This window comes from Podarcis liolepis (assembly GCF_965112155.1).
Source record: "Podarcis liolepis genome assembly, chromosome: 5".
In the NCBI taxonomy this organism is placed as follows: domain Eukaryota; kingdom Metazoa; phylum Chordata; class Lepidosauria; order Squamata; family Lacertidae; genus Podarcis; species Podarcis liolepis.
In genome coordinates, this window is record NC_139556.1 from 12,675,016 (window position 1) to 12,702,954 (window position 27,939).

The 27,939-nt window shown below is 46.5% G+C and overlaps 2 protein-coding genes across 2 annotated transcripts; both read left to right on the forward strand.

Moving 5' to 3' along the window:
• The first annotated feature begins 688 nt into the window (after positions 1 to 688).
• GDF2 (growth differentiation factor 2) lies at positions 689 to 8,241 on the forward strand. The gene is made up of 2 exons (XM_083504714.1): positions 689 to 1,095; positions 6,685 to 8,241. Exons 1-2 carry the CDS (start codon positions 756 to 758, stop codon positions 7,587 to 7,589), a joined length of 1,245 nt encoding a protein of 414 aa, XP_083360840.1. The 5' UTR covers positions 689 to 755; the 3' UTR covers positions 7,590 to 8,241.
• Positions 8,242 to 17,255: 9,014 nt separating this feature from the next.
• On the forward strand, positions 17,256 to 27,689 carry RBP3 (retinol binding protein 3). Its single transcript, XM_083505456.1, has 4 exons — positions 17,256 to 20,397; positions 23,691 to 23,881; positions 25,655 to 25,797; positions 27,185 to 27,689. The coding sequence occupies exons 1-4, from the start codon at positions 17,359 to 17,361 to the stop codon at positions 27,502 to 27,504; spliced, it is 3,693 nt and encodes a 1,230-aa protein (XP_083361582.1). The 5' UTR covers positions 17,256 to 17,358; the 3' UTR covers positions 27,505 to 27,689.
• Positions 27,690 to 27,939: the final 250 nt, after the last annotated feature.

Below are 27,939 nucleotides of genomic sequence, written 5' to 3' on the forward strand. Positions count from 1 at the left end.
AAACTTAGTTGGTTCTGTAAGGCGCTACTGGACAATAATAATGTTTGTTACTTACCAGAAAACCAAGGAATTGCCATCATATCCATCCAAGTCATAACTGACAGTCCGGGGGGAGGGGGAGATGACAGAAAGCAGATCATCTTCTGTGTACAAACAATAGCGCTTAGCTGATAAATGAGTCCCCTTTATGGGTATTTCCATCGTCATAGGATTGTGTCTTACATCAGAGCACATCGGCGCCGTTTGGAAAGTATTTTAAGGAACTTTGGAGCTGTAGTGGGGGTGTTAATATTTTGCTGCGGGAATCTAGGAAAACACTTTACAAACCTCCCTCCCCTCCCCCTCCAAGCCTCCTATTAGGCATCCTAAAATACATATTGTCGCTGGCAAGGAAATGACAACGGAACATCATTAAGCAACAATGACCCCCCAAAGGAGAACATAGATTCCATCGTGGGCTTTCATGAGCCATATGTGCTCGTCGGCATGTTTATAGAATCTTCATTAGTGAAGAGCCGCAATAGATAAGGGACTGAAATGTTAGCATCAATCGCTGAGATAAGGGCAAGTGTATGACCAGTCTACTTGACAATTCACAAGGGTCTGGGGCTGGGGAAAAGAGCGGCCGCCACACAGCTTCAGAAAGTGTCTAGCTTTTGTTTTGCTTCCCTACTCACTTCTGAGACTCTAATCGGACAAGACGTTCCTGGATCTCTGTTGGCTTTTCCCCCACCGGAGAACGAAGCACATGCAAAATGTACTGTTTCGGTGCCTTGGCTCTTTGGAATGTCATCTTCGTCCACCTGACCAACAGCAAACCTGTGGATGTTAGGAGCGGATTACTCACCGCGGGGAACTCTCCCGAACACTCTGGTGACCTTGGGAATATGGATGAAGAGGCCCCTTTCGACTTTCAGGCTTTCCTGGAGAATCTGAAGGCCGATTTCTTGAGGAACTTGAACCTATCAGAGATACCTTCACAGGAGAAGATGAAAGAAGAGCCACCCCAATTCATGATTGATTTGTATAATCGATATACCAAGGACAAGTCTTCCAGCCCCATATCCAACATTGTCCGTAGCTTCAGTCCGGAAGGTATGAGGGTTTTCTTCCACAATGTGTGGGCTTGGTTTTCCCGGTGGGTAGGAATCCTACAGTGGAATCCTTTGTGTGCCTACTCAAAAGTAAGTCCTATTAAGTTCAATGGATCTTACACTAAGTGTTTACGAAATTGCAGCTGTAGTTACTTGCTCTATCAGCAAGCCTGATCGTTCTTCACTTTTCCTTATACAGTGGTACCTCAGCTTAAGTACTTAATTCATTCCGGAGGTCCGTTCTTAACCTGAAACTGTTCTTAACCTGAAGCACCACTTTAGCTAATGGGGCCTCCTGCTGCCGCCGTGCCACTGGAGCCCGATTTCTGTTCTCATCCTGAAGCAAATTTCTTAACCTGAAGCACTATTTCTGGGTTAGCAGAGTGTGTAACCTGAAGCGTATGTAATCTGAAGCGTATGTAACCTGAGGTACCACTGTATAATATAAAATATGTTGTTTTCTTTTTAAATCAAGAAGAAATCAGATACCAGCAATAAACTGATAATGTAATTTAGGGCTTGCTTGTCAAAACATCTCTGGATTTCTGCCCCTGCCAACTGGACAGCCAGCCAACCCTTCTGAGTTTATTCCTCATGTCAATTGTCTCCCCAGCGAAGGTTCCTGTTTTGGGCCAGCGGCCAAACCACGATACTTCAATAGGGTTTAAAATTCTTATATAATAAATTTTTATTCAATTTTCCTTTTGCTTATATTGGTTACAACCATGATTACAAATTTACAGTTTTTGAACCTCCACCAGCACCTCCCACAGTCATCCATTTTTCTTATTTTCCCACATTTTCTATATAGTATTGCTAATTTACCATTATCTTACACCTCTCTGATTCTGTCATACAATATACCTTACAGTATTACAAAGTCTCTTTAAACCCCACTGGCGTTGTTTGTTGATCACATATAGATTCCAGATATGCCGCAAACTTTCCCCAGTCCTCGATGAATTTTTGATCTTTCTGATATCTTATTCTTCCAGTCATTTTGTCCAATTCTGCATAATCTATGAGTTTCATCCTCCATTCGTTCAAGGTTGGCATTTCCTCCTGTCTCCACCTCTGGGCCATCAATATTCTTGCCGCTGTAACAGCGTATTGGAACAGTTTGTAATCCTGTCTTTTTATCTCTCTTCCTGTAATACCTAGCAGGAAGGATTCTGGCTTCTTCGCAAATGAGTATTTAAACATCTTTTTCAATTCACAATAGATCAATTCGCAGAATCCCCTCACCCTCCTGCAATCCCACCACATATGAATGAGAGATCCCTCTTTTTCTTTGCATTTCCAGCACCTATTGCATGTCTTGTACATCTTTGCTAATTTTGTCGGTGTAATATACCACCTGTACACCATCTTCACAATAGGGTTTAAAATTAGCGGTAGTTTTCATGAAATTGTGGTTGCCACGTGTCCAGAATTCCAGCCGGGCTGTAATGTCCAGAGAAATTCCATGTCAAAGAGTAGATATTTTCGAGATTTTGCAGGGCGGGGGCGACTTTGGGGGAAACTCAAAAACTCAACAGTGTTGCACCCCCCCCCCAATAAAAGCTCAGCAACTTTGCCAAAAACCATTTTGCTCAAAAACTTTTGTGTCCGGATTTTCAATTATTGAAATATGACAGCCCTATTAAAAAAACAACCACGCCAAACTAAGCCTTGAGCCCATCTTCATTTGCTATGCTTTAAGGGAGACCCGAAAATGCTTTCCTCTTTGCACCAATGTGAAGACACCTTAGGGTGCTTTTTTAAAAAGTGAAACTAATAAAAAGAATAGCAACTAGGACCACATTTCAGGAACAATTGTAGGCGCCAGTTCCTGGGGGCCAAGGCACTTTGCCCCCCCCCCAGTTTTTTGGGTTTTTTTGTTTTTGTTTTTTTGAGGGCCTCATCAATGTTCAGAAGATGATCAGCTCCATTCCCTGACTCCTTGCATGCGATGTCAGCACATGGCGTTGGGCCCCCTGGGAACGCTACCAGGAATAGAATTCAGATAGCAAAATAATTATGATTGTTAATGTTATTGGTTTGTTTTGGTTCTGGTTATGTATTTTTTGTTTGCTCTCGTTTTGCATTACAGTGGTACCTCGGGTTACATACGCTTCAGGTTACATACGCTTCAGGTTACAGACTCCGCTAACCCAGAAATAGTGCTTCAGGTTAAGAAATTTGTTTCAGGATAAGAACAGAAATCGTGCTTCAGCAGCACGGCAGCAGCAGGAGGCCCCATTAGCTAAAGTGGTGCTTCAGGTTAAGAACAGTTTCAGGTTAAGAACGGACCTCCGGAACGAATTAAGTACTTAACCCGAGGTACCACTGTATTATGTTGTGAACCGCCCTGGGATCTTCAGATGAAGGGCAGTATATAAATTTGATTAATTAATTAATTAATTAATTAATTAATAATAATGAGATAAAATGTGCTCAGCAATTCTATTCGCTTATGACCTTTACAAAGAGGAGTTCCAAAAGGGGCAGAAAGTTAAGTGGAAACTCTCTCTGCCCCTGCCCCCCAAAGGGCATGCCTGAATTACTCCCCTCATCCCTTGCCCTGTCATGGCGCAGTCCTCATAGAAGGCCATTAGGTAAAGGACCCTTGGACAGTCAAGTCCAGTGAAAGGCGACTGTGGGGTTGCAGTGCTCATCTCGCTTTCAGGCCGAGGGAGCCGGCATTTGTCCACAGACAGCTTCCCGGTTCATGTGGCCAGCATGACTAAACAGCTTCTGGCACAACGGCACACCGTGACAGAAACCAGATCGCATGGAAACGCCGTTTGCCTTCCCGCCGCAGCAGTACCTATTTATCTACTTGCACTGGTGTGCTTTCGAACTGCTAGGTTGGCAGGAGTTGGGACCGAGCAACGGGAGCTCACCCTGTTGTGGGGATTCGAACCACCGACCTTCTGATCGGCAAGCCCAAGAGGCTCAGTGGTTTAGACCACAGCGCCACCCACGTCCCACAAGGAGGCCTTTACTAGGTAAATGGAAGGAGGAGCAGAGAAATCAACCTGTGATTTCTTGGGCTTTATCCAGTTTGGCTGCTGAGTGTGCATTTGTTTGATTTGTGCCACAGTGAAGTCCTTCGCTGCTTGTTTATGGGCAGATAGCTGGCCAATAAGCTACTAAATGCTAGTGGCTAGGATATATAATTTGTTCTGTAGTGCCTGAAACTGATCCATGCTTTATGTAAAATTGGGATCAGGGCTGGCCTTACCATTAGACAGGGTGGGACATTGGTCTTAGGCGGCAGATGTTGGAGAGCAGTGACAGTAGCCCTCAGCTGTTCCTCTTGAACCCTCAAGGTGTTCCTCACTGTTGCGGAACACCACTTAGTATGTTGCATAGCTTCTCCTGGTTCTCTCCCCCCACCAAAAAAACCCCCACCCTTCTGCCTCAAGCACAATGGAGGGTGCCATTGCTAGTACGGCTGGTGATTCTGCTGCCAGCCCAATTAACAGGCAATCAAATGTTTTGGGAAAAGCCTGGGCTTTTTTCATTGATGCCCTCCCCACTTTCAGGGCAGGGAAGGGGGGCCCATTCATCCTGAGAGAAACACAACAAGCCCATAACCTGCAATAGTTCTCTGATGAAAATGTTGTTGTTGTTGTTGTTGTTTAGTCGTTTAGTGGTGTCTGACTCTCCGTGACCCCATGGACCAGAGCACGCCAGGCCCTTCTGTCTTCCACTGCCTCCCGCAGTTTGGTCAAACTCATGCTGGTAGCTTCGAGAACACTGTCCAACCATCTCATCCTCTGTCGTCCCCTTCTCCTTGTGCCCTCCATCTTTCCCAACATCAGGGTCTTTTCCAGGGAGTCTTCTCTTCTCATGAGGTGGCCAAAGTATTGGAGCCTCAGCTTCAGGATCTGTCCTTCCCGTGAGCACTCAGGGCTGATTTCCTTCAGAATGGAGAGGTTTGATCTTCTTGCAGTCCATGGGACTCTCAAGAGTCTCCTCCAGCACTGATGAAAATAGGGACATCCTATTCAATCGTGGTGGTGGTGATGGTGATGATTATGATATTTATACTCCACCCATCTGACTGAGTTGCCCCAGCCACTCTGGGCAGCTTCCAACATTCAGTGGACCCTCCAAATATGAATTAAATTCATTCCGGGGGTCCGTCCGCATCCTGAAAAGTCCGTAGGCAGAGGTGCTGCTTCTGCGGGCAGCGCGATTGAGCGCTTCTGCCCATGCCGCGTTCATAACCCGAAAGTTACATATCCAGAATGGTACGTAACTAGAGGGTCCCCTGTATATAAAAACATAATAAAACATTTTTAAAAAAACTTTCCAATTCAGGGCCGCCTTCAGGTGTCTTCTAAAGGTTGTATAAATACTTATTTCCTTGGCTCGGGGGCCGCATAACTCCATACCCTCCAACATTTCTCCAGTGAAAACAGGGACGTCCTAAGGAAAAGTGGGACATTCCAGGATCAAATCAGAAACCAGGGCGGCTTCTGTAAATCCGGGACTTCTGTAAATAGGGACACTGGGAGGGTCTAGACCTCTCTCTCTCTTTGCCAGGCAGTTTTCTTTTAATGCACTGAAATTCCACAACAATAGGAGATGGAGGCTTTAGATACTGAACCTCGCTGTCATAGTAAGTCTGTTAGAAATATTAAAAGAATCCCTTATTTCACCCATAAAATGTTGTCTACTGGCTGCAAGCAGAATACTCATTACTATTTTGATTTACATGAGAACTTGTAACACCAGCAGCAGCAAGACATCAATTAAGATGCAGGTTAAGACCTATTCCTAATAATAACAAACAGTAAAACAACAACAACAATAACAACAGTGCTTTTTTCTAAAAAAATGTTTAGGGGTACTTTCATTTTCCTACTCATATTGAAATACTGCCCCTCAATGAGGCCAAACTTAGATTCACAAAATGTTTAGGTGTATGCATACCCCTGTGTACCCCCAGAAAAAAACAATGATGATAATGGTGGTGGTGGTGGTGGTGATATTATTTTTATTTTTATTTATTTTATTTTATTTTATTTTATTTTATTTATTTTATTTTATTTTATTTTATTTTATTTTATTTTATTTTATTTTATTTTATTTTATTTTATTTTATTTTATTTTATTTTATTTTATTTTATTTGTACCCCGCCCAACTGACTGGGTTGCCTACATTTCATATCTCCCACCCTGCAATAACAGAGAGCTATGGTAACAATAGGGACACGGGTGGCGCTGTGGGTTAAACCACAGAGCCTAGGGCTTGCCGATCAGAAGGTCGGCAATTCGAATCCCCGCGCCAGGGTGAGCTCCTGTTGCTCAGTCCCTGCTCCTGCCAACCTAGCAGTTCAAAAGCACATCAAACTGCAAGTAGATAAATAGGTACCGCTCTGGTGGGAAGATAAACGGCGTTTCCGTGCGCTGCTCTGGTTCTCCATAAGCGCTTAGTCATGCTGGCCACGTGACCCGGAAGCTGTACGCCGGCTCCCTCGGCCAATAAAGCAAGATGAGCACCACAACCCCAGAGTCGGTCATGACTGGACCTAATGGTCAGGGGTCCCTTTACCTTTACCTTATGGTAACAATGCTTATCAATTTTCTCCCGCAGATATTGCCTCGGGGGAAATGGATCCCTTTCAGAAATACATCTTGCTTTTCAATGTCTCCATCCCATGGCATGAAGAAGTCACCAGAGCTGAGCTTCGGATCCACACTGCTTGCCAGGAGGAGGCAGAGTGTTTCTCTCGCCTTCAAGGAAACGTGGTCATCTACGGCAGTCAAGGAGGGGATCCCTGGGAGAAACCAAAAGAGGCCCAATCTTTCCTAGTCTCCAAAGAAATCCACGAATGTGGCTGGGTGATGTTTGATATGTCTGGCACTGTGAAAAGATGGGTCAAGGCAGAGAAAGCAAGGACTACCAGCCAGCTACAGATCACCGTGGAAAGCCATGTTCAGAGGGAGCCCCCCTGTGGGAAGCCGTGCATCAGTGTAACACCCGAGTCCAACCGTCTGCCCTTGCTGATAGTGTTTTCCAACGATAATGGCAACAGAATCAAGGAGAATCACAGGGAACTTCAGGAAATGATGGCGCATGAACAGGAGAGCGTGCTTAAGAATGACACTGTTCACAAGCAGAATGTGTTGCCTGTCGGCGGAACCCACCGTTCTCCATCTAGAAGCAAACGCAGCGTTGAAAGCAACCACTGTCGGAGAACGTCTCTTCACGTCAACTTCAAAGAAATTGGCTGGAATTGGATCATTGCGCCCTCGGATTATGAGGCGTTTGAGTGCAAAGGGGGCTGCTTCTTTCCTTTGACCGATAACGTCACCCCGACCAAACACGCTATCATCCAGACCTTGGTTCACTACAAGAACCCCAAGAAAGCAGCCAAGGCTTGTTGCGTTCCCACCAAGCTGGAAGCCATTTCCTTGCTTTACAATGACGATGCTGGGACGCCCACTCTGAAATACCAGTACGAAGGGATGAAGGTAGCAGAATGTGGCTGCAGGTAGGAGAGCAGAGGACCTCTCCATCATAACTGAACCAAGCGGTGGAAATATCTCTGCGGATATTTCATAGAACGGCACTTGTTGGAAATAAATGGCTGAGTATGCGAACGGTTGTCTTCCAAGCTGACACCTACCTTTCTCTCTCTCAAGAGACAGACAGACACACAGAGAGAGAATCTGAGACCAAAACTGAAAAATTGGAACAGCTACAGCTTCTCTTAGGCCTATTGCATTAGCAGGTCCTCTCGATGCCCACCCACGGCATTGCAAATGTGTCTAGTAGTATTTGAGTTTGATACATCTCACGGTCCATGCTAGATCTGCTTAGGACACTGGCCACCCGATCCACATGCATTCATGAACTTCTAATTGTGCCTTTTTGCGGTGTCTCTTCATTCTTCCTGAGGCTGAGCATGGAAGTATTGGCAATTTGAGGCAGTAGTCGTACGAAACATTTCGTTTTGTCATCATGTCCGTTGCGTTGTAACCATGTTCCTTCCCATTTTCCTTTCTCCGTGGTCTACATCCTGTTTCTAAGCCCATATAATACCATCTCCCCTCTTTTGTTTTCCCGAATATTGACGCTTTCTTGTTTCAAATTATTATTTCCCCCGTTTGCCAGATAGTAATAAAAGATACACTTAGCAGCTTGAAATTCTGCAGCACTTTAACCCAAAGGGGAGCTGTTGAGACGGCAAGTACAAAGTCTTTACAATTTTGTCAACAAGCTATTTGGCAGAGAAGAGGAGCGAAGGTGAGGGAATTTAATTTAATTTATTTCCCACACTTTGCCCTAAGGCATAGCTGTCAACTTACAGATTTGAAAATAAGGGACCAGCAGCCTCGGAAATAAGGGCTCAGCAGCCAAAATAAGGGATTTTCCAAGCACAGGTAGGTTCGACTTCGGAGCCCCTCCGAGCCAAAGGCAGAAAGCCCAGTCAGCACCCAAACGAAGCATCAAGCGGTGGTTCCCCAGCGCAGCAACCCAGCAAAGGGGATGCAACAAGGAAAACCACCGTCACCTCTCCGCTGGGAAGCGCTGAGCAAAGGCGAGTTCCCAGGCAACGCGGCCGATTTGATCGGCACAAGGCATGCAAGCTCCACCCCCCCAGTCATTCTTAGACTCCTTATTGGGTGAGCAACGCAGCCTAGCAACACAGTTTGAGCCTCCCTCCTCCCTGGCCAGCAGGGTAGGGCTTCACAAGACTGGGGCTTTCCCAAGTTTGTTCTGAATAGGCAAGGCGTGGCCGCACAGGTGAGGCCGACTGGTAACTCACAGTACCTGGTGGCAAGAGCCGGGAAGGGATATAAGGTCAGCATTTCCCTTTGGCTCTTGGCCACAGCAACACACTTCCTGCCTTGCTGTGTTTGGCTTCTTGAGTCTTGGTTTCCTGACCCTCGGACCCTTGGCTTCCGGACTCCTGGCTTCCAGACACTTGTTCCTACTCCCACCCCACCGTCTTGCCCCCGGTCCCGACATTATCCGCCAGGACTTCGACCGCCTGTAAACCAGACCGCGACAATATCCCGCAAGGCAGTGGATGTTTAGGACCAGAGTTTACCCTCTCCTAGATGGGCTGCCTTCCCAGATATATGAGCTCCATCTGCCCCTCACTTCCGTCTAAAACAGGCACCCCCAACCTTCGGCCCTCCAGATGTTTTGGACTACAATTCCCATCACCCCTGACCACTGGTCCTGTTAGCTAGGGATCATGGGAGTTGTAGGCCAAAACATCTGGAGGGCTGCAGGTTGAGGATGCCTGGTCTAAAAGCATGTGCAGAAAAGGCCTTCTTGACCATTGGTACCACTCTTGGTCTTGTCCACTCAATCAACCAGAGCCTGTCTTTGCATGCAACTCATTGGCTACTCTCAGCTGGTTTTGGTGGCCAGTGGAAGCCGTTCCACAGGATATGACCACTGTCCCATGTGGACAGCTTCTAGGTGCCACAGGTGAGAGCTGAGTGCATGGTGGAGACCAAAGGTACACAAACTATCCCAGAAGAAGCATGATGCGTCCCCACCAGAACAATTTAAAATGCGGCATTCAGGGCAACTTATGATCACCCAAATGTTGTTTAGTCGTTTAGTCATGTCCGACTCTTCGTGACCCCATGGACCAGAGCACGCCAGGCACTCCTGTCCTCCACCGCCTCCCGCAGTTTGGTCAAACTCATGCTGGTAGCTTCGAGAACACTGTCCAACCATCTCGTCCTCTGTCGTCCCCTTCTCCTTGTGCCCTCCATCTTTCCCAACATCAGGGTCTTTTCCAGGGAGTCTTCTCTTCTCATGAGGTGGCCAAAGTATTGGAGCCTCAGCTTCACGATCTGTCCTTCCAGTGAGCACTCAGGGCTGATTTCCTTAAGAATGGATAGGTTTGATCTTCTTGCAATCCATGGGACTCTCAAGAGTCTCCTCCAGCACCAGAATTCAAAAGAATCACCAAAATAGGATGGGTCTTAAAATAGGCATGCCAGGCATTTGCCTTTTGAACTTCTGAGGGTGGTGGAGCTACCAAAAGTCCTCTGCCCCAGGGCTGAGCTTAACACCTGAGAGGGTCTGTAGGGAATGAGGTGCTCTTTCAGGTATTGGGGGCCTGAGTCGTTTAGGGCTTTAAACATTAACCCCATTGAATTGGGTCCAGAAACGGTGCAGCTGTTTTTTAAACAGGAGTGATGTGAGATCTAAATGTAGCCCCTTCCAAACAGCCCTGCTCCCCCTTCCAAGCAGTCAACCACCACGATTTTTAGGTTTTAAGGACACATTCTGCACAGGAAGCCCCGACCTGGCAGCTGGACCAGGGAGGGGAACAGCATGCAAAAGCACATCATCAAGATACTCAGCCCTTAACCCAGCAATGTGTGCAGAAACCTTCTTCCGCCCATGTCGTAGTGTCCTCTAGGTGCATTGGGGTATAGTACATTTGTAATTGTACTTTGAATAAAAATTAATGAATGTATTCTTTGGAATCCACCACTGAACTGTGTTGCAGGAACACACACACACTCCAATCATTCAGTTTGTACAAACACGACACACACACACCACATACACGTTTCTGTTATAAATTCATAGTAAATCAACCATACATCGGATTTACACTGGTCCACTTTTATTTTACTCCATGAAGGAAGGACTATCAAAGGGGGATGGTTTGATACAGGACGGCCATAATCCCTTAACCATACCAGCAAATACACAGGAGCCCTACCCAGTTGGCATGACAACCTTGATGGTCCCAGACAGAAGACCATCAAGGTCACAAAGGACTTGCATATGGGAGTGGATTCAACATGGACTGGAACAAAGGACAATGATCTGATCTTCCCTCTGGGGGCAGGAAACTGCCAACTCCCCTTTGTCCTCTGGAAATGACTCATGGGGAAGGGGAAAGGAGGAACCAGCCAGGTGACAAGATACTCAGGTTACCTCCACAACTCCTCCCTCAACCCCTCCTTTTTGTGATGTAGTTGTGATGTAGTTGTGATGTAGTCTTAGGGGTGTAGTTTGGGGGATTAGTAACTAATAAAAGTTGGGGTCTTCTTTTGTTCTGGACTTCCATTTTGCTTCATCTTGTTGCGGGTGGGAGTCCTGTCGCGACACTATTCAATAAAGGCCAAGCCTACAGGCTGCTGTTTTGCTCCAAGTTATCTTGGTTGGTGTCTTTGTTTTTGTCCAAGGGAGCCCTCGGATTTTTCTGTTAACAACTGGGAGGCAAGGCAGCTGTGGCTTCTTCATTCTCCCTCCCTCCTTCCTTTTGACAGCTTTCTCTCCCACCTGCAGTAGTTGGGAGGAGGACTGTGTGATGTAGTGGTTAGAGCAGACTTTCTCAACCTTTGATCCCTAGAGGTTGTTGGACTATAACTCCCATCATTCCTAGCCAGTATGGCCAGCGGTCAGGAACTGGTGGGAAATGTAGTTCAAGAACACCTGGAAAAGTTGAGAAAAGCTGGGTTAGAGTGTCAGACTGGGAAACAGATTCATAATCCCCATTCAGCCATGAAGCTCACTGGGCGACTTTGGGCCAACCACTCACTTTCAGCCTAACTTACCTCAAAGGGTTGTCGTGGGGATTAAATGAGGAGAGGAAGAACCACTTTGAAGTCCTTGGAGAAAAAGGGAATAATATGAATGCAATCAATCCATCCATCCATCCACAGCTGCTTTTCTGCTGCAGCAACAGTTACCGTATTTTTTGCTCCATAAGACACACTTTTTTCTTCCTAAAAAGTAAGGGGAAATGTCTGTGCGTCTTATGGAGCGAATGTGTGGTCCCTGGAGCTGAATTGCCCAGGGGCAAAAAGCAGATCATGCTCTTTTTTTTTTGAAAGAGGGAAGTGGGTGTGGAAACAGCCGCTGATCGTTTGCTGATTGGGGAGAGAGATAAGGGACGCTAGAGATAAAGGAGGCTGCCTGGGAGGGGGGAGGTAAAGACAGCAAACTTGCAAAGGGGGGAAACAGGAAGACTAAAGCAATAAGGAGAGAAATGAGAAGAAAAGGAGGAGGAAAAAACTGGTCCAGCTAAGGAAAGGACACTAAGACAAACAAAAGGGAAGGGAGTGTTGAAAGGAAACAGCTGATCGGTGGGATCCAAAGAGAGATAAGGGATGCTAGCGGAGGCTGCCTGGGAGGGGGGAGGTAAAAGCCCATGGATCCTCAGGATTTTTGCATTGGGTCACCCCAAATTCACCATCAGATCACATGTCTGTGGCCACAGCATGAACCACAAAAATCATACATCCACCATTTCGTCCAGAATATTTTTTTTCCTTGTTTTCCTCCTCTAAAAACTAGGTGTGTCTTATGGTCAGGTGTGTCTTATGGAGCGAAAAATACGGTAACTCGACCACAGAGACTGGGGAGAAATTCAGTTTGGTGTGCATTTTAACATCCTTTGAAATTTGTGCCTCTCCAAATTTTGCAACCAACCCAAACATCTGCACAAAAATGCATTTATGAGGGGGAAATTGTGCACAGAGTTGCATATATTTCTGAAAATAAACTACGACAGGCATTCTGCTAGGAAGCATCACTTGCCCAAATGTGTATACTCAGCTAAAACATGCACTAAAATACTGAAAAATTATTGTGAGGACTTGGTTTTTTTAAAAAAATAAAACAAAACAAAATGGCAAATTGATGTGGAAACCTGGAAAACTAAATTTAAGATTGGGAAAAAATGAGAAACTGAAAGCTAACAGATTCTCCCATCCCTACTTAGGAATCTTAATTGCTATTGTTCTTTCTCAGTTTTCAGGTATGTCCTGCACAGGGATAAAAAAGGGATTAAAAAACTAAGGACAAGCAGGCTCAGCGAGGCTGAAGAAAGCTAGAAAACCATGCCAGAGACTCAAATTCCCTAAAACTACATACTAAGACCAAAATGTCTGTCAAAGCAAATGGACAGAGGAGCATGTTGGGTAAAACTGCAGTTTTCTAGTGCATTAATAAAATATTTTTCTGCCTCTTCTCTCTCATAAAGTACCGGTACTTGAAAGATGAACTGTCATCAATACCGCCAGAGCAATCCTCTACATGTTTTCTCAAAAGTGTCCCATAGAGCTCTGTGGAATTTACTCCCCGGTAGACTGCAGTTTAAAATATTGTACAGCTCTTAAAACAAGCATGCCCACAGTCTATCTCCACCCTTAAAAAAGCAATCTCGGAGGTCAAAGGATTTCAACTAATTGCCTAAAGCAGTGAATGAACCAGATGGATCGCACTTCGAATGTAGTTCCACTGGGGTCGTGTGGCAGAATAGGAAAAAATGGCCTTTGCCACCACAGGTATTGCAGAGTCCTTGAGGGCTAAATGCCTCAGGCCTCCATTCTTCCCAGTGGCTTCCTTTTCATGGTCGCCAGTGCCCCATCTTCTGTAATCCTGTATGCCTCTATTTTTACCCCTTTATGAGACACATCTGAGTGATAAGAAGCAGAGAAAGAGACTCCTAAGACATAACTCCGTCTGAGGAGCAGACTCTTTTATCTCCACACTCAAAGCATCGAGCTTTCTAACATTTCCATTCACAAATCCTCAGGTGACCAGTCAAATCACACAGAGAGGCCATGTCGTAAGAACACACAGCCATCAGCAAAAAAAAACAAGGAGGGAGGGGTGTTTATTTATTTGTTTATTTAAAGGATACATTTTAAAACCCTGATATCTGGATTCTTTCCCCTTTTTTTGTACAGGGCCCCATTCAAAGCAGGTAGCAAAGAAGAGAAATTAAGAATGGTCAGATAAAATAAACGTAAGCACGTAAACGTATTTTGTGCTCAGCCGGTAATTGTGTCTGAATAAATCTTATGTTACAGAAAATGCAGCAGCAGTCCTCAGTGACCTTCATTGACACAGAGGGCTTGGATTAGGGAAGGAGTACAACACTTAACGTTTATTTATTGGGACAAATGTCAGGTTCTGCACTTGGGCAGGAACAAAAGGTAAAGGGACCCCTGACCATTAGGTCCAGTCATGACCGACTCTGGGGTTGCTGCGCTTATCTTCCTTTATTGGCCGAGGGAGCCGGCATACAGCTTCCGGGTCATGTGGCCAGCATGACTAAGCTGCTTCTGGTGAACCAGAGCAGCACACGGAAACACCGTTTACCTTCCCTCCAGAGTGGTACCTATTTATCTACTTGTACTTTGACGTGCTTTCGAACTGCTAGGTTGGCAGGAGCAGGGACCGAGCAACGGGAGCTCACCCCGTCGCGGGGATTTGAACTGCCGACCTTCTGATCGGCAAGCCCTAGGCTCTGTGGTTTAACCCACAGTGCCACCCTCGTCCCGGGCAGGAATAACCAGGTGCTAAAATATAAGACAGGGCACGCCTGGCTTGCTTAGAATCATAGAATTGTAGAAGTGGAGGAGACCCCAAGCATCATCTAGTCCAACCCCCCCCCCAATGCAGAAATCAGAACTAAATAATCCCTGACAGGTGGCCATCCAACCTCTGTTGAAAAACCTCCAAGGAAGGAGAGCCCACCATCTTCTGAGGGAGTCCATTCCTCTGGAGCAGCTCTTACTTTCAGAAAGTTCCTCCTAATGTTTAGTTGGAATCCCCTTTCTTGTAATTTGAATCCATCTGTTCGGTCCAACCTTCCACAGCAGGAGAAAACACAGATTGCTCTATCTTCCATGTGACAGCCCTTGAGATATTTGAAGATATTTCCTCTCAGTCTCCTCTTTTCCAGGCTAAACATACCCAGCTCCCTCAACCGTTCCTCATAAGGCTTGGTTTCCAGGCCCTTAGAATCATAGAATCATAGAGTTGGAAGAGACCACAAGGGCCATCGAGTCCAACCCCCTGCCAAGCAGGAAATCATCTTGGTCACCCTCCTCTTTACATGTTCCAGTTTGTCAACATCCTTCATAAATTGCAGTGCCCAGAATTGGACACAGTATTCCAGGTGTGATCTGACCAAGGCAGAATAGTGCAGGAATATTATTTGACCTGGACACTATGCTTCTGTTGAAGCAGCCTAGAATAGCATTAGCTTTTTTTTTCTGCTGCTGCATTGCACTGTGGACTCATGTTAAGCTTGTGTTCTACCAAGACCCTGTGACCTTGGAGAAAAAGGGTAGAATATGAATGAACTACCAGCAAGCCGGGGACGCGGGTGGCACTGTGGTTAAATCACAGAGCCTAGGACTTGCCAGTCAGAAGGTCGGCGGTTTAAATCCCCGCGACAGGGTGAGCTCCCATTGCTCGGTCCCTGCTCCTGCCAACCTAGCAGTTCGAAAGCATGTCAAGGTGCAAGTAGATAAACAGGTACCACTCTGGCGAGAAGGTAAACAGCGTTTCCGTGTGCTGCTCTGGTTCGCCAGAAGCGGCTTAGTCATGCTGGACACATGACCCGGAAGCTGTATGCCGGCTCCCTCGGCCAATAAAGTGAGATGAGAGCCACAACCCTAGAGTCGTCCGTGACTGGACCTAACAGTCAGGTGTCCCTTTACCCTTTACCAGCAAGCCAAGTGTCCCCCATCTTGTATTTTTGCAGCTGGTTCTTCCTGCCTAAGTGCAGAACCTGACATTGAAGAAGAAGAAGAGAAGAGTTTGGATTTGATATCCCGCTTTATCACTACCCTAAGGAGTCTCAAAGCGGCTAACATTCTTCTTTCCTTTCCTCCCCCACAACAAACACTCTGTGAGGTGAGTGAGGCTGAGAGACTTCAGAGAAGTGGGACTAGCCCAAGGTCACCCAGCAGCTGCATGTGGAGGAGCGGGGAAGCAAACCCAGTCCCCCAGATTATGGGTCCACTGCTCTTAACCACTACACCACACTGGCTATTGAAATTCCTTTTGTTAGTTTTGGCCCATTTCTCCAGTCTGTGATGGTCATCTTGAATCCCAATTCCATCTTCTAAGGCATTAGCTATCCTTCCCAATTTGGTTTCATCTGCAGATTGGATGAGCATCCCCTCAATTCCTTTATCCAAGTCATTTATAAAGATGTTGAAGAACAACGGGCCCAGGACAGAACCCTGCAGCACCCTTCTTCTCACTTTTTCCCCAGGATGATGAGGAAATTGAAACTGTCTCATCCTAACTCTATAAAATCTGTAAATTGGCACTCACATTTTATCCTCATGGAAACTGCGTAGACCGGCAAATTTGAAAGGGATAAAGTCTGGACTGATCCTCTTTCAATCTCTAAGCAGCACAATAGAATGGCGCTTAAGAAATAACACACACATTCTATTTCAGTCTGTCGGGTTGAGTTTCTCTTGTCCGGAAGCAGTGGCCATATGTTCTGCGCTGGTATTACAAGTAAATCCTAATTGATGACAAATTGTGAAGATTAAAGTCACCTCAGATTTAGCAACACTCTGGTGAGCAGACATAGTAAAAGTGCAGCCCTGAGAATGGTCAGTAACACTAACAGCAAATGTATTCTTACTTGACAGGGAGGGGATTGCAGCGCAAATATTCAGGGTTGGAAAAATCCAAAACACCAAACGCAAATAGAATGTAAGCTGGAGGATTGGGAAGCTATCATTGGTCCAGGAAAAGAAACTGCCATACCCTCCAAAATTTCTCCAATGAAAATAGGGATGGACTATTCAATAATAATAATAATAATTAATAATAATAATAATAATTATACCCTGCCCGCCCAATTGGGTTGTCCCAGTCACTCTGGGCAGCTTCCAGCATATACAAAAACATAATAAACATTAAACAAACTCAATTGTAGTCAGTTTCCCACAAAAGTCTCCTAAGAGTGGCCCATGGACCACTTGGAAATTACTGGGGTTCTCGGCGGACCATTTAATGATTTTTCTGCCTGTTGTAGCAGTTGCAACGTGCTGTAGGTGCTGTGTGATATTCAGTTACTCTTGATTGATCCTTTTGTTCCTTAGATTGAATTTTATTACCTTGCCATTCAGATTTTAAGTGTTTTTCACACACCTGCCACGCCCCACCTGAATGACCACTGGCGTTCCACAGACTACCATTTGGAAACCCCCGATCTAAGCGCTTCTCTTGGCTTCCTAAAGCTCCTTAAAGGCCGTTTTGTAAGAGGGATTGTTGAACGATGAAGCTGCACTTTGTGTGGCCTTTGTCTGATGCCCTCCAGTTTAATGAGATTAAGGGGTTAGAACCAGATTTAAGGGCTAGTTAAAGGATATTCCATGCTCTCCAAATGTAATACTTGGCTGTTCAGCACTGATTCACAGAGAGCGCCGGCAGAAAGCTAAGATCCTCCCGACTGCAAGGGGTTTGGATTTCTCTTGCGGCACATTTCACTTTGCACTATCCTGACCAAAGAAAATGATCGGGGAACGTCTCCTGCTGTGGGTGGCCCTGATGTGTTGCAGCAGCTGTACTGAGGGCGTCCTCCAGTCCACACTGGTGTTGGATATGGCAAAGCTTCTGCTGGATAATTATTGCTTTCCCGAAAACCTGGTGGGGATGCAAGAAGCCATCGAGCAAGCTATCAAGGGCGGCGAGTTCTGGGACATCTCTGATCCCAAACTTTTGGCGACTGTTCTGACAGCTGGGGTGCAAGGAGCCCTTAACGACCCGCGGCTGGTGATTTCTTATGAGCCCTCAGCTCCCGTTGCCCCCAAGCAAGAAGCAAAGATTTCTCTGACCTCGGAGCAGCTCTTAAATCTCATCCAACACACAGTGAAGTCCGAGGTGCTGGAGGGCAACGTAGGCTACCTAAGGATCAACTCCATCATCGGTCAGGATGCTGTGGAGCAGATTGGGGCTTTCCTGGTAGAAAAGGTGTGGAAAACCTTGATGGAGACGTCAGCTCTGGTCCTCGACCTGCGTTACAGCACCGGAGGGCAGGTTTCCGGCATCCCGTTCATTATCTCTTACTTGTACAACGAGGACAGGGTGCTGCATGTGGATACCATATACAACCGGCCGTCCAATACGACTGTGGAAATCTGGACTTTGCCGAAGGTGCTGGGTGTGAGATACAGCAAGGAGAAGGACGTTGTTTTGTTGATAAGCCAGCACACCACAGGGGTGGCGGAAGATGTGGCCTATATCCTCAAACAAATGCACAGGGCTATCATAGTGGGAGAGAAGTCAGCTGGGGGCTCCTTGGACACCCAAAAGTTGCAGATTGGGGCTTCCCAGTTCTACATGACAATTCCTCTATCCTGCTCCGTGAGTCCCTTGAGTGGAAACGGGCAAAGCTGGGAAAGCGGTGGCGTGGAGCCATGCGTAGCTGCCTCATCAGAGCAAGCTTTGGAGAAAGCCCTGGGCATCATTTCGCTACGCAAAGCTATCCCTGGCAGTATCAACCTCTTGATGGGTATCCTGAAGGACAACTATTCCGTGGTAGACCGAGTCCCCACCCTGCTGACGCACCTCTCCGCTTTCGACCACTCTTCCGTCCTATCGGCAACTGAGCTGGCTTCCAAGCTCAACGCCGAACTGCACACTGCGTCGGAAGACCCGCGCCTATTCTTGCGGGCTGCCACCCCGGGCGAATTTGCAGCTGTGCCCTCCGAGGAGCAGGTTGCCATGGCTACCGACCTACCTAACAACGAGCAACTCATGCACGCCCTGGTAAATACCGTGTTCAAGGTGTCGGTACTGCCAGGCAACGTGGGCTACATGCGCTTCGACGAGTTTGCAGATGCTACGGTGCTGGTCAAGCTAGGGCCCTACCTCGTACGTCAAGTCTGGGAGCCCCTGGAAGCCACAGACAATTTGATCATGGACCTACGGTACAACATCGGAGGCCCCTCCTCAACCGCTGTGCCAGTGTTGCTCTCCTACTTCCAAGACCCTTCTGCTGGCGCTGTACATTTCTTCACCACGTACGACAGGCGCACAAACCAGTCCCAGGACCACAACAGCAGGGCTGAAATGCTAGGCAAGCCCTATGGAGCTCGGCGGGGCGTCTATCTGCTCACAAGCCACCACACGGCCACAGCCGCTGAGGAGTTTGCTTACCTCATGCAGTCCCTTGGCCGTGCCACCCTGGTTGGCGAGATTACGGCAGGTATCTTGACCCACTCGCACACCTTCTGCATTTTGCAGCTCAGTGAAGGAGCAGATTGCAGCCTTCTGATCAATGTACCGATCGTCTCTTTTATCGACAACCACGGGGAGTGTTGGCTGGGTGGCGGGGTGGTTCCCGATGCCATCGTGTTGGCTGACGAGGCTCTTAAAAAGGCACAGGAAATACTGGCCTTCCACAACGGCATGGGAGTACTTGTCGAGGAAGTAAGGCAGTTGCTGGAGGCCCACTATGCCATACCGGAAATGGCCACCAGGATCAGTGGCGCCCTCCGTTCCAAGCTGGCCAAAGGCGGGTATCGCTCAGTCGTGGACTTTGAGACCCTCGCTTCTCAGCTGACCAGCGACCTTCAAGAAACCTCTGGGGATCATCAGCTGCACATCTTCCACAGCCACGTGGCGCCGCCTCCAGAGGAGCACTCTCCTGACAAGATGCCCACTGCCAAGGAACTGGCTTACCTCATCGAGGCTCTTTTCAAGGTGGAGGTGTTGCCAGGCAATGTGGGGTACCTGCGTTTTGACATGATGGCTGAGGCGGAGACGGTGAAGGCTATCGGGCCGCAGGTGCTGCACATAGTTTGGGACAAGTTGGTGGAAACGGAAGCTATTGTTGTCGACATGCGCTACAACACAGGCAGTTACTCCAACGGCGTGCCCATTTTTTGCTCCTACTTCTTTGACGCCGCTCCTCAGCGACACCTGTACACAGTTTTCGACCGCAGCACCTCTCAAAGTACCGAGGTGTGGACTTTGCCCGAGGTGACCGGCAAACGTTACGGCTCGGCTAAGGATGTCTATATCCTAATTAGCCACATGAGTGGCTCGGCTGCCGAAGCCCTCACTCGCTCTTTGAAGGACCTGCATCGTGCCACAGTAATTGGGGAGCCCACGGTCGGGGGCTCGCTTTCGGCTGGCAATTACCACATTGGCAGCAGCCCATTGTACGCATCGATCCCCAGCCAAGTGGTGCTCAGTCCAGTCACTGGCAAAGTGTGGAGCTTGTCTGGAGTGGAGCCCCACGTCACCACGCAGGCTCCAGAGGCCTTAGCTTCTGCCCAGAAGATCATTGCCTTGCGCGCCAGATTGCCCAGTGTGCTGCAGACCGTGGGCAAACTGGTGGCCGACAACTATGCCTTTGTCGATATCGGGGCTACAGTGGCAGCCAAGCTTGCTGAGCAAGCCACCTACAGAAATGTCAACTGTGAGGTGGAACTGGCTGAGAAAATGAACACTAACCTAAAAGCTCTCTCTGGAGATAGGCACCTCAAGGTCACCCACATCCCTGAGCATTCAAAGGACCACATCCCAGGTATCGTGCCCATGCAGGTAAGTTCCTATTCGGGGTGTACTACCTCTTCGGTTTCTGCTACCCAAGGTGACTGCTTCACCCTGCCTAATGTGTGGGCCGGCCCTGCTGGGAAATGTGGCAAATGTGTGTGTGTGTGTGTGTGTGTTTACTTTGTCATCCTATGGCATCACTGAACTTTCTGCTACCCTGCCACGTTATAGAGGATCAGCGGCAAATCATGTGTATTATTATTATTATTATTATTATTATTATTATTATTATTAATTTCATTTTGATACTCCTGTATATTTTTAGGGAGAGATCTCAAAGCAGTTTACAACCTACATTAAAACAGCAAATAAAACAATTTAAAATAAAACATTACTGAAGAAAGTCGAATATAAAGCATACATTTAAATACAATTAACATTCATTCAGACATAATTAACAGGAAACTAAAATATTATCCTGAACATTAAAAAAAACAAAAACTACAGAGTTCAACTGCAGAATCCACGTTTAGCAGAGCAAAGTTAACAAAAAAAATATCTTAAACATTTCAAAAGAAAGCATGACTAAGTGAAGTCAAATATAAAAGGCACATTTGAAAGAGCATAACTAGCAAAATAGTAAGTTGTCCTATTCTCTCCACAGTGTTACTATCCCTTTCTACAGTTTGTTTGTTTTTAAGAAGAAAGACACTTCTATTGTTGCCCGTATCAGTTTTTTGCCCTTCCTGTTGTTCAGGGTGTGTCACCCCCCAGTTACAATTTAGGGCCAAGCTAGATGTATGCATTTAGCATACCGTATTTTTCGCTCTATAAGACGCACCAGACCACAAGACGCACCTAGTTTTTGGAGGAGGAAAACAAGAAAAAAAAATATTCTGAATCTCAGAAGCCAGAACAGCAAGAGGGATCGCTGCGCAGTGAAAGCAGCAATCCCTCTTGCTGTTCTGGCTTCTGGGATAGCTGCGCAGCCTGCATTCACTCCATAAGACGCACACACATTTCCCCTTACTTTTTAGGAGGGAAAAAGTGACTCTTTTAGAGCAAAATATACGGTAATTTCTGAGCAGAGCCTCCTGCACTCTGAACATTAACCTCTTCTGACTGCATAACCTGCACTCTGCAGATTCTAAACACAGACTGTATCGTCGCACATGCTCTGTTCAAAAGTCAGAAGCTGCAACAAACATGTGGGCATATCAGGGCAAGTGATGGCAATCCTGTCTCAGTTCTCCAGTGTAACGGATTCTCTGCTGAGGGTTGCCATAGTTCAAAAAGTAAAATTCCTGACACCTGCAAAGTCGCTGAACTTTTTTTAGGAAATCCCCAAAATTGTTAAGCTTATTTTTGGGAACAAACCCAAATTTTTGAGCTTTTTTTTTGGGGGGGGGGACTAACCCAAACAGTGAGTTTAAGCTTTTTTTTCTGTTTCCACTGCTTTTTCCACTGTGTTGCCATACATCCGGGTTTTCCCTGACATTTTGCCAATTCAGCAAAAATCCCCCAACACCATTTGTGCACCAGGTGACCAGGACATGTCAGGGATTTTCCTGACATATGGTAAGCATACAACTGCTGCAATTATCTGCCTGCTTATTTCAAAGCAAATCCCAGGGCGGGGTGCAAATTAAGGTGCCATGGATAGGCTTGGGCGGTATAGATCCAGAAGCAAAGGTTAGCAGTATCTGAGCAAAACTGTCTTTCTTTGTTGATAAAGTCATAAAGGTAAAGGGATCCCTGACCATTAGGTCCAGTCATGGCCGACTCTGGGGTTGCGGCGCTCATCTCGCTTTATTGGCTGAGGGAGCCGGTGTACAGCTTCCAGGCCATGTGGCCAGCATGACTAAGCCACTTCTGGCAAACCAGAGCAGCGCACGGAAACGCCGTTTACCTTCCCGCCGGAGTGGTACCTATTTATCTACTTGCACTTTGACGTGCTTTCGCACTACTAGGTTGGCAGGAGCAGAGACCGAGCAACAGGAGCTCACCCCGTCACGGGGATTCAAACCACCGACCTTCTGATCGGCAAGTCCTAGGCTCTGTGGTTTAACCCACAGTGCCACCTTGATAGAGTAATAAACATGCATAATTATTCACAAGTGAAATTATTCAGTAACATGGGTCCTCTGATCATCTATATGGTCTTGTGGGTAATCATGGAGGTCCATGATAGCATCTCTTTCGAGGCTACAGCCTGTGATGACTGTATTTATTTATACATACATACATACATACATACATACATACATACATACATACATAACCCGCCCATCTGGCTGGGTTTCCTCAGCCATTCTGGGCGGCTCCCAAAAGAATATTAAAAACACGATAAAACATTAAAAACTTCCCTAAACAGGGTTGCCTTCAGATGTCTTCTAAATGTCAGATATTGTTTATTATTTTGACAACTGATGGGAGGGCGTTCCACAGGGCAGGCGCCACTACCAAGAAAGCCCTCTGTCTAGTCCAGTTGTTCTCAACCTGTGGGTCCCCACATGTTGTTGGACTACAACTCCCATCATTCCTAGTCAGCATTACTAGTGGTCAGGTTGAGAACCACTGGTCTAGTCCTTGAGTCGGCAGGTGACCTACACTAATAAAACACAACTTCCAATTACAGATAGGTAGCCGTGTTGGTCTGCCATAGTCAAAATAAAAAAATTCCTTCCAGTAGCACCTTAAAGACCAACTAAGTTAGTTCTTGGTATGAGCTTTCGTGTGTATCTGAAGAAGTGTGCATGCACACGAAAGCTCATACCAAGAACTAACTTAGTTGGTCTTTAAGGTGCTACTGGAAGGAATTTTTTTATTACAACTTCCAATGTTTGCCTCCCTGGTTTGCTTTTTTAACACAGGAAAGCAGCCTTAACTTAATAGGTTCAACAGATGGCCATGGTTCATTTTAAAGATATAATTATTATTATTCGTTTAAAATTCTGATTTCTACTTACACCAGGTTTGCAAGTGCGTGAAATGCTTTTACTGTAACTGAGAAGTTTTCGCATTAAAATGCATATATCTGCTCAGGAGGGAAGTTGCTGTCCCTTCATGGTTTCTGACGGGTTCAGAGTGCCCCACCCAGTAGAGAAACAAGATTTATTTATTCCCATGTATATTCCCCCTTTCCTACAAGGGACTAAAGGTGTATATGGTTTTCTCCTTCCCACCTTTCCTTCTCACAGTGAGGTAGGAATGAGGCAGGCTAAGAAACAGGAACCAGCATCATGGCTGTGTAGAGATTTGAACCCTGGGTCTCCACCATCTTCATTCTTTTGACGATGCCCTTCTATGTTCTTCAACCTATGTTCTTCAAACCATGGCAGATCCCTCCTCCCGAAATGTTTGAAGACCTCGTGAAGTTCTCCTACCACACCAACGTGCTTGAGAACAACGTGGGCTACTTGAGGTTCGATATGTTTGCCGACTGCGATCTTTTGTCTCAACTCTCTGAGCTGCTTCTGAAACACGTTTGGGAGAAGATTGCCCACACGGATGCGCTAATCATAGACCTGAGGTAACTGCTAGGCCAAAAATTATCAGGGACTGGATGAAATCAACAAGGAATTAATCATAATTTTCTTTTCTTTCTTTAAATGTTAATTTTTATTTGGTTTTCCCAAAGTTTAAACAAATTTACTTCACATGCATCACTCACTTATATTTTTCTTTTTGACTTCCCACTCCTCCAGCCTGGATGTTTTTATTCTTATCCTTAATTGCTGCAATAAACCCCCAAGTCCATCTGGTCATTTCAGCCCCCCGCCGCTTATATCTCGAATCCTGCTCACTAGTTCATATCGCTAAAATACTTTGACAGTCTAAGAAAGGCCTCCAATTTTCCATAAACAATTCATTGTGTTGATCTGTTACGTTTTACAATCAATTTTGCCATTTCAGCATAATCGAGTGGTTGGAATCTCTTCCTTTTTCGGCGTGTATAAGATTCTGTAGTTGCTGCATACGCAAAAAAATTAAAAATTAAAAATTAGTCATCGTCTTCAGAGCTTCCATCCCAATTATCCCTAGCAAAATGGCTTCGTGTTTTAGGAATCACCAATTTAAGGAATTAATTGTAATTTGCAAAATGGAACATACACAGTAAAAGTGGTGTTTCTCAAAGCTTCAGATTTAATCCCTTTGTCCCTTAAACCACTTGTATCAGTGCAACTGAACATTTCAAACGTCATACATGCAGTTATATGGCAGCAGGCTATAGATTCGGACCTTCACAGTAAATCTGTGATGATGATGAGGGTGATAACAATAACAACAATAACAATATTTATTTATTTATTTATTTATTTATTTATTTATTTATTTATTCATACATACATACATACATACATACATACATACATACATACTCTGCCCATCTGGCTGGGTTTCCCCAGCCACTCTGGGTGGCTCCCAACAGAATATAATAATAAAAAAGCGATAAAACATCAAGCATTAAAACTTCCCTAAACAGGGCTGCCTTCAGATGTCTTCTAAAAGTCAGATAGTTGTTTATTTCCTTGACATCTGATGGGAGGGTGTTTCACAGGGCAGGCGCCACTACCAAGAAGGCCCTCTGCCTGGTTCCCTGTAACCTCACTTCTTGCAGTGAGGGAACCACCAGAAGACCCTTGGAGGAGTTCCTCAGTGTCCAGGCTGAACGATGGGGGTGGAGATGCTCCTTCAGGTATACTGGGCAGAGACCGTTTAGGGCTTTAAAGGTCAGCACCAACACTTTGAATTGTGCTCAGAAACATACTGAGAGCCAATGTAGATCTTTCAGGACCAGTGTTATATGGCTTTGGTGGCTGCTCCCAGTCACCAGTCTGGTTGCTGTATTCTGGATTAGTTGTAGTTTCTGGGTCACCTTCAAAGGTAGCCCCACATAGAGCGCATTGCAGTAGTCCAGGCGGGAGATAACTAGAGCATGCACCACTCTGGCAAGACAGTCCGTAGGCAGGTAGAGTCTCAGCCTGCGTACCAGATGGAGCTGGCAGAAAGCTGCCCTGGACACAGAATTGACCTGTGCCTCCATGGACAGCTGTGAGTCCAAAATGATTCCCAGGCCGCACACTTGGTCCATCAGGGGCACAGTTACCCCATTCAGGACCAGGGAGTCCTCCACACCAGCCCGCCCCCTGTCCCCCAAGAACAGTACTTCTGTCTGTGATCCAGATTCCCTCCCTTCACTGAATATACGTGTGTTCAAACCATGCAGCACATTTTAGAAAGTATGTCTGCCTTGTCCCTCAGGTTGAACCTTATGTGATCTGGGCTTTCCTCCTCTCTTTAGATATAATATAGGAGGCTCTACATCTTCCGTAGCAGCTCTGTGCTCATATTTCTTTGATGAAGGACACCCAGTTCTTCTGGACAAGGTCTACAACAGACCCAATGATACCACCAGAGACATGTGGACCCTTTCGCAGCTTACAGGTGAGAGCAATTATACTTTTGGTTTGTAGGTGCCAATAGATTTCCTGATACCTACCGTATTTTTCGCTCTATAGGACGCACCCGACCATAGGACGCACCTTGTTTTAGAGGGGGAGAACAAGAAAAAACATTCTCCCCCTCTCTGCTCAGCGCCCCTTCAGCGAAGCGGCAGGAGAAACGGAGCCCCTTCCATTTCCCCTCCCGCTTGGCTGAAGGGGCGCTGCACAGCTCTCCCTCTCTGCTGAAGCCGGGAGAGTCTTGCTCTCCCAGCCTCAACAAAAGGAATCTGAAGCCTCCGGAGTGCAGCGGGAACTCGCGCTGCGCTCTGAAGGCTTCAGGCGGCTATCCCTGAAGCCTGGAGAGCGAGAGGGGTCGGTGCGCACTGCCCCCTCTCGCTCTCCAGGCTTCAGCGAAAGCAACGCGAAGCCAAGGAGCGTGGGGGGAGCTCTCCCTCTGTGCTTTGGAGGCTTCCCGTTGCTATCGCTGAAGCCAAGGAGCCTGCATTCGCTCCATAGGACGCACACACATTTCCCCTTAATTTTTGGAGGGGAAAAGGTGCGTCCTATAGAGCGAAAAATACGGTATATTAGAAAGCCACTGATTTGTGAAATGTCAGAACGGCTGAAAGCACGGATCATTGTCAAGCAGTTCTGATTAAGAAATGGGGGGACGCAATGAATAAATGGAGAAACAGTGTTTAACACCTCACTTTTTGTAATGTTTGAAAATGGGGTGTTACTGGGGCTAGACCACTGAGTGTGAGGAAGGTGGGAGAGCTAAATCCTCAGGTCAGGAGGGACCTGGGAAGGCACCAAAGGTTCCCCACTGGGTAGAGCAGTTTGTATTTCATCCTGCATCTTCCTCAGGGGTCTGGGTTGAGGATGACATTACTCTCGCTTCAGGCAGTTGCCTGGTTCTGGCTGTCTGTGTGGCCTTTATCAAGCTGCACTTTTTCGGCCTTAATTTGCAATCTGTAGAGCAGAAGGAATAGCCACTTGCTTTTCAGGATTGCTGTAAGCAGAAACAAGATTCATATAAGGCACTTCTAAAATTGAGACACTATGGACTCAACTACATTAGTCGAATTATAACGTTATAAATGCGTTATAACACTGTGACACCAGATGGCGCTGTAGAGCTGAAATGGAAAGTCAATAATAATTTCCATTGTGGGCTTTTACAACTTTCCCTCCATAGCGTTTTTTTATAGCTGTGTAGATCCAGCCTACGCAAATTAAGTATTTCAATTTTGTTGTTGATTTTGAACCCTTGAGGTCTTAATACCCCTTATTTCATAGCTGCAAGGAGGAGGGGAGCCAATCGTAGAATTGTAGGGTTGAAAGGGACCAATGTACTAACCTACTGCATGTTATCTTGCCTCTTGAAGGTATGAGATACGGTTCCAATAAAGGTCTAGTCATCCTCACCAGCTCTGTCACTGCCGGTGCTGCCGAGGAATTTGTGTTCATCATGAAGAGACTGGGCAGAGCCTTCATCATTGGGCAAAGGACCAGCGGGGGTTGCCTTCAGCCTCAGACATACCACGTGGATGGCACCAGCCTCTACCTCACCATTCCAACTTCCAGATCCATCATTTCCATGGATGACACCTGGGAGGGTGTGGGCGTTAGACCTCACATGGAAGTTCCCCCTGAGGTGGCACTCATCAAGGCTAAGGAAATGTTGCGGCTGCACAGGTCTAGCTAAACTCGAGGTCCAAAACGAAAGGCCCCATGGGAGCAAAAGGCAGGAAGTGAAAATTAGGGGAGGTGAGTGTTTCATCCCGGCAAATCTGTCCCAGGCCTCTGCTGTCTCAAGGATATCACTGACCCAATCCCAGTTCTTATGAGAAGTCCACAAAGGGGGAAGAAAGACATGCAAAAGAACACCCCACCCCACAGGTTCCTCTTTCAGACCCAGGAAGGCCTGAGCCCCCACAATACAAACAGAGTAGATGGCTAGGAGCAGCCGAAGCTCTCTGATTCCTCGAGTTCGTGCATGTACCCTTCCATTTCCACTTTGATGCAAATTTACAGGTCACACCACCCTGAATGTCATCCCCCCTCACTGGCGTGTGCCCCTTATTCATCCTTGCTGATTCAACAAGCGGATTCATGCAATCTTGTACGCGTGTGAATCATC

Bases quoted from the DNA above. Each gene is read 5' to 3' on its own strand.
- RBP3 (XM_083505456.1), top strand. From the start codon at position 17,359: ATGATCGGGGAACGTCTCCTGCTGTGGGTGGCCCTGATGTGTTGCAGC. The intron at 23,882-25,654 runs GTAACTGCTAGG...TCCTCTCTTTAG, and splicing joins GCGCTAATCATAGACCTGAG to ATATAATATAGGAGGCTCTA. The intron at 25,798-27,184 runs GTGAGAGCAATT...TGCCTCTTGAAG, and splicing joins GACCCTTTCGCAGCTTACAG to GTATGAGATACGGTTCCAAT.
- GDF2 (XM_083504714.1), top strand. From the start codon at position 756: ATGTACTGTTTCGGTGCCTTGGCTCTTTGGAATGTCATCTTCGTCCAC. The intron at 1,096-6,684 runs GTATGAGGGTTT...TTTCTCCCGCAG, and splicing joins CCGTAGCTTCAGTCCGGAAG to ATATTGCCTCGGGGGAAATG.